Genomic DNA, 12,579 nt, shown 5'->3' on the forward strand with positions numbered 1-12,579 from the left:
AAGATGCTCATGAAAAAATAATGGCACTGCAGGTCATATATGAACTTGTGCTGTTTGAAGAAAATGGTAGAAAATATTCTAGAACAAAGCTAAAAATACAAAGTCACCTTTATTACATTTTTGTTTACATTTTTTTGCTACTGTATAGTAGAATTTTATTTTCATGTTATTATTATTATAATCAAAAAGAAGCGCTAAGCCACAAGGGCTATACAGCTTATTTTCATGTTACTGCTACAGTGTATGCTCATGGTCAAACACATTTAATGGTTTAAAATAGAAAATATAATAAAACATATTTAACCTGATATAAAAACTGGCTTCAAAACAGTTATACAAAGCTATGACTTGTGGTATCCACCTATGCTAATCATATATATTTTATTTCCAGTTTTGTTAGTGCATACAGTAATTGTATTGCCTTTTCTACCATCCTTTTACAACTTTAGTGTGTATCTTCTAGTTCTTCCAGCTAGATTTATCTATCTGTATTTTTATAACCTTTATTAAATATAATAATTACCTACTATCTACTAATCAAATCTTTTGTTCTTTTTTTCTTAATCTGTAGCTCACATTTTTTAAATGAAGAATTAATTTGGTTCATACATTGTCTGAGAATATTTTTGTGTTTCTTCAGGTATGGAAACTATACTGCAGCCATATGTTCAAGTTCAGCCTCAATTTATATTTGTTTTTTTTTGTGTGTATTTCTTCTTTCACATACAGTGTGACACTAGTTTTGAAAAAATACAGTGGACCCCCGGTTAACGATATTTTTTTATTCCAGAAGTATGTTCAGGTGCCAGTACTGACCGAATTTGTTCCCATAAGGAATATTGTGAAGTAGATTAGTCCATTTCAGACCCCCAAACATACATGTACAAACGCACTTACATAAATACACTTACATAATTGGTCGCATTGGGAGGTGATCGTTAAGCGGGGGTCCACTGTACTTCAAAGATAAAGACACAAGCTTTTATTGGGGTAATGTTTCACTCTGTACAGAATGCTTCCAATAACTTTCACTTCTTAAAGTCAACAAAAAAGTGAAGTATTATCTCAACAAAAGTTTATTCTGCAACTTACATCTAAGTCAGGTAAAAGGACACAAGCAACTAAAGAGACATTTTATTGCAGAAACATTTTGCTCTCCAGGAGTTACATCATGTCTGACAAAATTCCTGAAGAGCATAAAGTTGCTGCAATAACATGTCTCATTAGTTGCATATTTCTTTACTTAACATATTGTTGGCAATTCTACCAACTTTATTACAGTCTTTGTATTTATCTCTATCAGAAATATACCATCTCATACAAAATAGGTTTTGGACTGCAAAAACTCAATTTTACAGGAATGGAGTTACACATGCTTCCTTACCTAATGACCAGGGATATTTCAGTCATCAGAACTTCAGTATAGCAACTCAATGTGTATATAAAAAAAAAATCCTTACGTCAATATATTCTCCAGGAACCTGAGACACTATTGACAATATTATTTAAAACTCATCACTATTAAACAAGTGACACATCTCTAACCCCCAGGGTTCTGTCATATGTGCATACATTTTAACACATGCAATGAGTTTGCCTCTACTATTTCCTAACTGGTACAATTCACTCACAACCTGCAATTACACAACAGGTTCCTCCTAACTCTGACATGTGAAGTTTTACCATTGGTTGCTATTGAAAATTTGAGATGCAGAACATTATTACGTACAATTTAAAGTCTTTATCCGGGATATATGAAAGGGGTACTCATCCTAAGCTCAAAAATATACAATATGCCGTATGTACATATCTGGTGTCTAAAAGCTAGCCGAAATCTAACTTGATATGATACACAAATTTTGTGTGTATACTGCACCTTTTATACAGGCTGCCACAGATAGTCTTAGCACTGACCATGGGATCTGCATGTGTGTGTGTGTGTGTCTGTCCATCAGAAGGATCACCATTAATATTAATGATAATAGTTATTAAGAACACTCAACATAACCAGGGGCAGTCTCTACATGTGGCAACTATAATACTGTACAACATGCAATAAGAGTAAAAATAAATCTGCCAAAGAAAATGAGTACAAAGAAGAAATATGTACCAGTTTAAACAAATTACAACATATTACTGTATCTATTTACACTATCCATAAGTCTATTATCCCACAACTCCCATGCAGAACTGCCCTATAATCCCTCTCACTGTTATAGTCAACTATGAGAGACTTTCCTATGATTTCTTCTACACCTCTGACTTGATTCCCTCCAATACACTTTTATGACCATTCTGTCCTCTAACCCTCACTAAGTACAGTACCATACGGTACTTTAGTGTCTAGTCTTTTATTGAGTAATGTTTGCACAACACATCTCATCCATGTCTTCCCCCAAGTCTCTGCACTTAAAACAATATTTAAAATTTCATTTATTCTGCAAACTTTACAATGGCCACTACTATTTTACCCATTAACTCTCACAATGTATCTGGTTATACAGCTGAACCCCAAAATTTTGTGGGACTCCTAAGTCATGCATTTAATTTTTTTTTATTATTATTAACACATCAGCAGTCTCCCACCAAGGCAGAGTGGCCCGAAAAACAAAAACTTTCATCATTCGCTTCATCACTGTCTTGCCAGAGGTGTGCTTACACTACAGTTATAAAACTGCAGCATTAACACTCCTCCTTCAGAGTGCAGACACTATACGTACTTCCCATCTCCAGGGCTCAAGTCCGGCCTGCCGGTTTCCTTGAATCCCTTCATCAATGTTATCTTGCTCACACTCCAACAGCACGTCAAGTCGTAAAAACTGTTTGTCTCCATTCACCCCTATGTTACACGCTCACACATGCTTGCTGGAAGTCCAAGTCCCTCATACACAAAACCTCCTTTACCCCCTCCCTCTAACCTTTCCTAGGCCGACCCCTACCCCGCCTTCCCTCCACTACAGATTTATACACTCTCAAAGTCATTCTATTTCCTTCCATCCTCTCTACATGTCCAAACCACCTCAGCAACCCCTTCTCAGCCCTCTGGATAATAGTTTTGGTAACCCTGCACCTGGTCATGGACCATGCCGCGGGGGCGTTGATCCCTGGTATGTCCTCCAGGTAGACCTCTTAATTTCCAAACTACGAATTCTCTGCATTATATTCACACAAATGTTGCCCTCAGACATGACATCTCTACTACCTCCAGCCTTCTCCTTGTTGCAACATTCACCACCCACGTTTCACACCCATGTAAGAGCGCTGGTATAACTATACTCACATACATTCCCCCTTTGTTTCCGTGGACTAAGTTGTCTCCACAGACTCCTAATTGCACCACTCACCTTTTTCCCTCATCAATTCTATGGTTCACCTCATCTTTCATAGACCCATCTGCTGACACATCACAATTTTTCAACAATTTTACTGAAGGGCATTTTGTCAAAAGCTTCAATTATTCCCAAGTTTCTTCACAGTGCCCATTTTTCTGCCCTGATGGACATATTTGAAATATATCCATAAGATTTTGTTCAAATATGCTCAAAGGATTCCTCAAGCATAAATCTCTCTTTTCTGAGACTTCTTATTACTGTCAATATTAACAAGATTAGAGCAATACTTAAAGGAGAATGCTTCTGCAGTCCATGAGCCCAAATCTGCAATAAAATTTATTGTTGCCAAATGTATCCCCTGCATATTTGGTAAGTGCGACTGTACTATTATGGTACTGCCATAACCTGTCACACGCCACCCTGTAGCTCACTATTTTTCCACACCTTTATTGAATGCAGTGCTTAAAATTACCAATAGGTGTGAACATGAGTGCTTTCAAAATTTCAATAAAAAATTAAAGAAGAACCACAGCAAAGATTTATTCATTACTCAGGGACTGGAACAATATTTACAAGTCAACTTGGTGTTTGGTCTGGAGTTGTTACGACAAAACACTAAGACAGGAATGTACACCTCCCACACTTGGATGGATACTTGTGAACAAGTTGGGAATTCATGACAGGCTGGTAGGAATACTGGTAAATTCCAGACACTAGCTTAAAGCCAAATTAGAAACCTAACACTGCCTTCATCTATAAAATATGGGCTGCCTAGTAAGAATTGAATAATGACTGTTTAAGTTGTGAAATACATGTTAAATAATACCTATACTACATTGTAAGAACAGTCACATGTACATACCTGTTGTGTCTAATCCACCCATAACTTCAACATGTGAAATTAACAGAAGTGTTGGGTACAGATGGACAGACACTCACAAATACAAGTGATACACATGTCCAGATTTTGAAATGTAAGCTTAACAAAAACATTAATTCAAGTGCCAAGGGTTTGTAATTTACCTCAAGGGTATCTTACTTATACCCTAATTATTACATGAATAAGAATTCACTCTAGTTATCTGGAAGCTTACCTGGATGGTATGTATATCAAATGTATGAAATAAAGAGGATGTAACCGAGATACAAAGGCATACTATCAATAGTAATGAAAAAACATAGGTGTGAAGCAATCTTTTTATCTTGCAATGTTTTGTCCTGTGTGGAGTTCTACATATAGAAACATATCAGTAAAAGCTTGTTAATCACCTGTGTCATTTCTTCAGAATGTGAACAAGTAAGTGAATTTTTAACAAAAGGTTTAATATAAAGATGTGTGAAAGTCAAACTGTGTACTGTACTAAACCATTAATTACATATCTGACTACTGACTGTAATATCAAATATCAGGTTACTCAGATTTACCATTATTGATCTTAAACTATATTTTTGGCCAGTGAAAATCAAGGCACAGTTTTAATTATACTTTAAATAAAGATGCAGAGTACATGTATAGTTACAAGAAGCTGTTATTGCTGTCCAGGACACTAATTTTCTAAAACAATTTCTAATATACGATGTACAATCACTGAAACATTCGAGAGCTCTAAATTTTGTGTATGGATTTCTGATACCAGCTGCTTGTATACAAAGAAATGAAGTTATCACTACACATTTATTCTTTTTTTCCTGCAAACAGAAGCAAAAATATGGCCATATGTATTTTTAAAAGAATTGGCTAAAGCTGTAAGGTTATGGTGGTACACCTACATTTTTCAAGATTAGATAAAAAAAATAATTCCTATGGCATACTGCCAACAATAGCAAAGCGAAGACACATGCTGCAGAAAAAGTTTGTACTGGGGACAACATCTCACTCTACCCAAAGCAAAAAGTTGGTCCAATAAAAAAAATTTCTGCAGTATGTCTTATCTTAAAGATTAAATAAAAACTTGAGAATAAGTAAACCCTCAATTTAAAGGACTAATAGGGGACAGTGGGTGGCTGGTAATGGCATTTGTGGTAGAGAGAGCTGAGAATGTTTTGCCATGATTGTAATAACAATGGACACCTCTGTAACTAACAAATTTTGTCTGTTCTTTCCAAATTAACTGTCTCAGCAGATTTTGTCCTGTATTTCCAAAATCAGTTAAATTATAGTCAGATAAATCAAGGATTTACTTTACTTATACATTAAGACAGCTTTTTAAGAGACCAATCAAACTACACTCATACAACTTAATGATTCTATTTATCGTATACAACTAGGTTTAAGGAGACGTCCTGATATCAATAATTTTTTTATTTATACTGATGCTGTATATTCTACATTAATTAAACTTTTTGCCACATCACTGCTTTGCATTTTTTAATGATAGCAATGATCAATGGTTTACAATAACAGTCTCACTCAAAATAGTCACATGTTGTGTATGGTGTAATCGATGGTGTTTTCATGGTTAAATTACTGTAGATAGTTTGTTACTTTACTAGCAAGTGAGGTGGCATGAGAAGTCAGGTACAGTATCACTAGGTTTACCCTTTAAAACTTTTCCTAAATTTGTTCTCCATCTTTTCCTGAGAAGCATTTCTCCAACCCATGAAAGTGGGACATGGCTTACTGTTACTTGTGTTGTCATAGCTCCTACACCAACTGACAAAGTTAGGTACACAATTTAAACACTGCTGCTGTTGTATGACTTACTTATACTGGTGTTGTCATGGTTCCTACACAAACTGACAAAGTTAGATATGCAAGTCAAACATTGCTGTTGTATATCTAGCACTTGTACAAGAACAAATTAACTTTTGTTACAGCATTCAAGTGTTGGGATCCAATCAAGAAAAGCTCAATAAGAAAAATTCCTTTACTAGCCATAACTACAAATATTTACATAAATTTGTGAAAGGCACTGAAGACTAAAAATCATGTGTTGTTTTCACTGACACTTGACAGCCTGGTTGAAACTATATCTATATCTATATATATATAAATATATATAAATATATATATATATATATATATATATATATATATATATATATATATATATATATATATATATATATATATATTATATATATTACAATATATGTACTGTATTGCATATTAATCATGGTCTTGAATGGTATACAGTACAGCAAAAATATACTGGTACTATATTTTTTGTTTGCATGTGAATTAATCTCGTGGATGCTCTATTTTCTGATATTCAATAAACAAGATTATCATTACTAGTATTTCCAGTATTAATATTATCATTATTATTATTGTTATTATCACACTTAGGGGAGAAAACCAAACCCATAGAGGTCATACAGTGCCTGGGGAATGAGAAGCAATAAGATTTGATCTGAAGAATGGGAGAATGAGTCCAATATCTAGAAACCTTTTTTAAGGGATCATCATAGCAGAATCAGTTAAACCAATCATTTTCCAGTTTGGACAACGACCCCTCATTCACCTGAAGACAAGTCTGATGACCAAATTAATTACCCAAGTTTCCAGATTGATAGATTTTTATATACCAGTTTATATTCTCAACCTGTCTTCAGTATAAGCAATTCATTTCAAAAAACCTTTACCTGATTTAATTTGTAAACACTCTAAGCAACAATACAAAATTATTTTTGGTAAGGTTTGATTATTTCACTCCAAATTATCCAAAGCTGGTGTATAGTTAATTAACAATAGTCAAATTAAACAAATGGAATGGTAACATCTGTCATAGGGTGATGCAGCAGAGTCAACTGTGAATATATGGCTGTAAAGTTGAGGATGTTGCAGTTTGAAAAGTCATCTGAACTGTGATGTCAGAACGCTTCTGGTAAGACAGCAACTGAATGAATGATGGGGAATGTGTTGCCTTATTTTTATGGGTCACTCTACCTCAGTGGGAAATGGCTTTTTTTTTTTTTAATGGCTGTAAGTCATTTAAAAAATGGTATTACAGTATGAAGAAAGTACAGTGGACCCCCAGTTATCAGCCGGTTTGGTTATCGGCCGTTTGCCCAGTTATTGGCCGTTTGCTCAGTTATCGGCGGTTTTGGACGCGTCCATCCGCCGGCTGGGGCAGCTTGCACTTCAGTTTGGCTTTGTCTCTCGGTGGCTGAGGAGGTATCTGCTCATACATCCAAACATTTTACTTGTTTACCATTGTTTTTAGTAGTTTTTCTTGCCGTGCAACTATGAAATAAGTAACCATGGCTCCAAAGAAAGTTCCTAGTAAAGTTCCTGTGGTAAAGAAAGTAAGAAACACCATGGAATTTAAGCGTGAAGTGATCAAAAAGTTTGAGTGTGGTATGAAGGTGATGGAACTTGCCAGGATGTACAGCAAGAATAAATCAACAATTACATCCATCCTGGCAAAGAAAGAACCAATCAAAGACGCTAATGTTGCAAAAGGAGTAGCTTTTCTAACTAAACAAAGGACACCAATAATGGAAGAGATGGAAAAGTTATTATTATTATTGTGGATTAAGGAAAAAGAATTAGTGGGAGACAGTGCAGTGGATTCTACTATTTGTGAGAAGGCAAAGCAGTTGCATGAGGATCTTGCAAAGAAAATGCCTGGAACAAGTGCTGCAGTTTGTGAATTTAGGCCAGCAAAGGATGGTTTGATAGATTTAAGAAGCATAGTGGCATACACAGTGTTGTAAGGCATGGTGAGGCTGCAAGTTCTGACAAATGTGCAGCTGAACAGCATGTTCACAAATTCCAGGACTATGTAAAGGCTGAAGGATTCAAACCCCAACAAGTTTTCAATTGTGACGAAACAGGCCTGTTTCGGAAGAAAATGCCAAAGAGGACCTACATTAGCCAGGAGGAAAAGGCACTGCCAGGGCACAAGCCTATGAAAGACAGGCTTACTCTTTTGTTGTGTGGTAATGCTAGTGGGGATTTCAAAGTGAAGCCTTTACTTGTGTATTACTCAAAAAAATTCCAGTGTTTAAGAAAAACAATGTCATGAAGAATAGATTGTGTGTGATGTGGAAAGCTAATCATAAGGCATGGGTCACAAGGCAAATTTTCAAAGAGTGGATTAATAATGTGTTTGGCCCAAGTGTGAAAAAATACCTCTTGGAAAAGAAATTGCCACTCAAGTGCCTCCTGACAATGCTTCTGCACATCCTCCAGACTTGGAAGACCAAGTGTTTAGGGACTTCAGTTTTATAAAAGTGAAGTTCTTGCCTCCTAACACCACTCCTCTTCTCCAGCCCATGGACCAGCAGGTCATTTCTAACTTCAAAAACCTCTACACAAAAGCAGTGTTTCAAAAGTGCTTTGAAGTGACCTCGGACACTCAGTTGACCCTAAGAGAGTTCTGGAGGAATCACTTCACTATCCTCCATTGCATAAGCCTTATAGGTAAGGCTTGGGAGGGAGTGACTTCCAGGATTTTGAACTCTGCTTGGAGAAAACTGTGGCCAGATTGTGTCCGAGAAAGGGAATTTGAAGGGTGTGAGAGTCACCGTGACCGTGACCCTGACCCTGCCGACCCTGTGGACTCTACTGTGTCTTTGGGGAAGTCCCTGGGGTGGGAGTTGAGTGGTGAGGATGTGGAAGAGTTGGTGGAGGACCACAGGGAAGAGCTTACCACTGAAAAGCTGCAAGAGCTTCAACTTGAACAGCAACAGATTGCAGCTGAGGAACTTGCTTCAGAGGAGGAGGAAGAGGGAGTGAAGGAGGTGCCTTCTTCAGAGATTAAAGAGGTGTGTGTAATGTGGACCAGGGTGCAAGCTTTTGTAGAGAAACACCACCCAGACAAAGCTGAAACAAGCCATATCTGCAACATGTTTAGTGACAAAACCCTGTCCTACTTCAGGGAAATCTTAAAGAGGCGCCAGAAACAGAGCACTCTGGACAGTTATTTTGTTAGACGGGTCCAGTGACTCTCAAGCTGGTTCTAGTGGCATTAAAAGACAGAGAAGGGAAGTAACCCCAGAGACGGCATTACTACCTAAAGTCTTCATAGAGGGGGATTCCCCTTCCAAACACTAACTCCTCCCTCTTTCCTACTCCCTATCTTCCAGAAGTCAGCATTAGCCTTCAATAAAGGTATGTAATACTTACAAAATTGTAAAAAAAAAATATTTTTTGTGAATATTTTTGTTGGGAACGAATTAATTTTATTTCTATTAATTCTTAAGGGAAATATTAATTAGGTTATCGGCCAACCTTCAGGAACAGATTACGGCCAATAACCGGGGGTCCACTGTATAGCAAAGTACCTTTTATTTATTAACAAATTTTACCTTACGGAGAGTTTATCATGTACCGCACTTGATAAAACACCTAGTGGGCAAAACCTTTCATAAACAAAAGATTCTTCTTTGCTGTAAATGCATTTATACTAACAATTAATTCATTATGTAGTGTGTAAAAGAGCAGGTTTGCCATGTAATCTTCAACAATACTGTACAGGGTCACAATAAGAGCTAGTTCTGCACTAGAGTCTTTTTCTCATTTCTGTGCCTACCAAATAAACATATTACTAAAACTATTAGGGTGGGAGAAGAAAACACCTTACATGTCCCAAAGTGGAAAGCTCTGAAAGTTGCCTTTAAAATTGTAAATGCCAACAATCACAAATTAAGAAAAAAATCCCCCTCTAGTAACACTAAGGAGTGTTTACTCTGTACTATGTATACATTGTCATTTAGTATACGTAAGACAAACTGGGAAATCTCTAAAGTCTCATCTGAAACAACAAGAGTAATTTAACAAAGAAGCAAATGCCTCATTTATACATGTGAGGGACACTGATCATGTGGTTAGTAGGTATCAAGCTTGGAAGTTCTTAACATGCAATTGTTATGGGAGATGCAGTACCTCACCTTTTTTTTTTTTTGTGCAAAATGTGGGTCAGTGTAAAAAAGGAAGACATCCTTGACTACAAAAGTTTGAATTGTAAACAGTATTATGTAACAAATCTATTGGATATTTTTAGGCTTTTTCATCTTCCTAAATGTGGCTCACTTTTGTTTGTAAGCATTTGCACTGTTATATGTATTATAGTGTATTCACGAAAAATACTAAACCTGTATGGGTTATTCAGTGCTGAATGGCAGAAGTGCTAACATCAAGGAAAAGAAATGTGAAGGGCAAGCTCATGGGCTAAAGTCAATGCAATAAGTCAGTTTCTAAAAGAAAAAAAAAGAGAGAGATAGAGAGAGATAGAGAGAGAGAGAGAGAGATAGAGAGAGATAGAGATATAGAGAGAGAGATAGATAGAGAGAGAGAGAGAGAGAGTGAGTGAGTTTTTAATTGTGTTTCAATTGTTCTGGACGACTGTCAAGTCACAACTGGGCGAGAAAACACAGAGAGGACTACAAGACAGGTTGGGAGGAGAGAGGAGAAACCAAGGGAATGCAGTGGTAGTGGTGGCAACAGTGGCAATGGTAGCAATAGAAATGAAGTGATAACAATAATAATAATAATAATAATAATAATAATAATAGTAGTAGTAGTAGTGGTAGAAGTAGTAGTAGTGGTAGAAGTAGTAGTAGTGGTAGAAGTAGTAGTGGTGGTAGAAGTAGTAGTGGTAGAAGAAGAAGAAGTAGTAGTAGTAGTAATAGTAATAGTAGTAATAATAATAGTAGTAATAGTAATAATAGTAATAGTAGTAATAGTAATAGTAGTAATAGTAATAGTAGTAATAGTTGTAGTAGTAATAGTAATAATAGTAATAGTAGTAGTAGTAGTAATAGTAGTAGTAATAATAATAGTAGTAATAATAGTAGTAGTAATAATAGTAGTAGTAGTAATAAAAGTAGTAGTAGTAATAGTAGTAGTAGTAGTAATAGTAGTAGTAATAGTAGTAGTAATAGTAGTAGTAGTAGTAGTAGTAGTAGTATAATAGTAGTAGTGGTGGTAGTAGTACTAACTACTACTACTATTCTACTACTACTATTACAACTATTACTACTACTACTACTATTACTACTACTACTACTTTTATTACTACTACTATTACTACTAATACTATTACTACTAATACTATTACTACTACTACTATTACTATTACTACTATTACTACTAGTAATAGTAGTAATAGTAGTAGTAGTAATAGTAATAGTACTAATAGTAGTAGTAGTAGTAATAGTAGTAGTAGTAATAGTATTAGTAGTAATAGTGGTAGTAGTAATAGTAGTAGTAGTAATATTAATAGTAGTAGTACTAGTAGTAGTAATAATAGTAGTAGTAATAGTAGTAGTAGTAATAGTAGTAGTAGTAATAGTAGTAGTAATAGTAGTAGTAGTAATAGTAGTAGTAATAGTAGTAGTAGAAATAGTAGAAGTAGTAGTATAATAGTAGTAGTAGTCATATAATAGTAGTAGTATAATAGTAGTAGTGGTGGTACTACTACTATTACTACTATTACTATTACTACTACTACTATTACTACTACTACTATTACTACTACTATTACTACTACTACTATTACTACTACTACTACTATTACTACTACTACTACTATACTACTACTACTACTGCTGCTATATTACTACTTCTATACTACTACATACTATTATACTACTATTATACTACTACTATACTACTACTACTACTAACTACAGTGAACCCTCAGTTAATGGCATTAATCCATTCCAGAGAGCTTGCCTTTTACCGATTTTGACATTATCTGAATTAATTTTCCCCATAAGAAATAATGGAAATCCAATTAATCCGTTTCAGGCGGCCAAAAGTATCAACAATTTTTTTTTTTTAAAGATTAAATATAGATATACATACAGAAAACAATGACAATAAATATGAAACACTAATAAAATGGATAAATGAACATTTAACATCACACTTACCTTTATTGACTCTTGTTGGTATATGGAAGACACAAAGGAGGCAAAATGAAGGCGAGTTTATTATGCTTCAATATGATGCTAATATCATCTCTACGGCTTATTTATCTATCACAATTCATCTAAGATGACATAAACAATATTAATAATATAGAAACATGATACATGTATATACTCTGAACATCAAAATGGTATACAATACCGACAGGTTGTTAGGTAAGACACATATGCAACAGTTAGACAACTTTATTCCGAAACGTTTCGCCTACACAGTAGGCTTCTTCAGTCGAATACAGAAAGTAGGCAGGAACAGTAGAGATGTGAAGACGATGTAATCAGTCCATCACCCTTAAAGTCGTAGAATTTGAGGTTGTCAGTCCCTCGGCCTGGAGAAGTTCAGTTCCATAGTCAGGAACTATCTGAAGAT

The 12,579-nt window shown here is 35.3% G+C and overlaps 1 protein-coding gene across 1 annotated transcript in view; it reads right to left on the reverse strand.

The window, feature by feature from the left end:
* Positions 1-658: 658 nt before the first annotated feature.
* LOC128686542 (RNA-binding protein 7) overlaps positions 659-12,579 on the reverse strand; it is a 53,507-nt gene continuing 41,586 nt past the window's right edge. Inside the window, exon 3 of the mRNA XM_070084238.1 lies at positions 659-7,566. Coding sequence (XP_069940339.1) covers positions 7,458-7,566 — 109 coding nt within the window. The 3' untranslated portion in view covers positions 659-7,457. The remainder of the gene's footprint in view (positions 7,567-12,579) is intronic.

Source organism: Cherax quadricarinatus, chromosome 12 (assembly GCF_038502225.1).
Source record: "Cherax quadricarinatus isolate ZL_2023a chromosome 12, ASM3850222v1, whole genome shotgun sequence".
NCBI lineage: Eukaryota > Metazoa > Arthropoda > Malacostraca > Decapoda > Parastacidae > Cherax > Cherax quadricarinatus.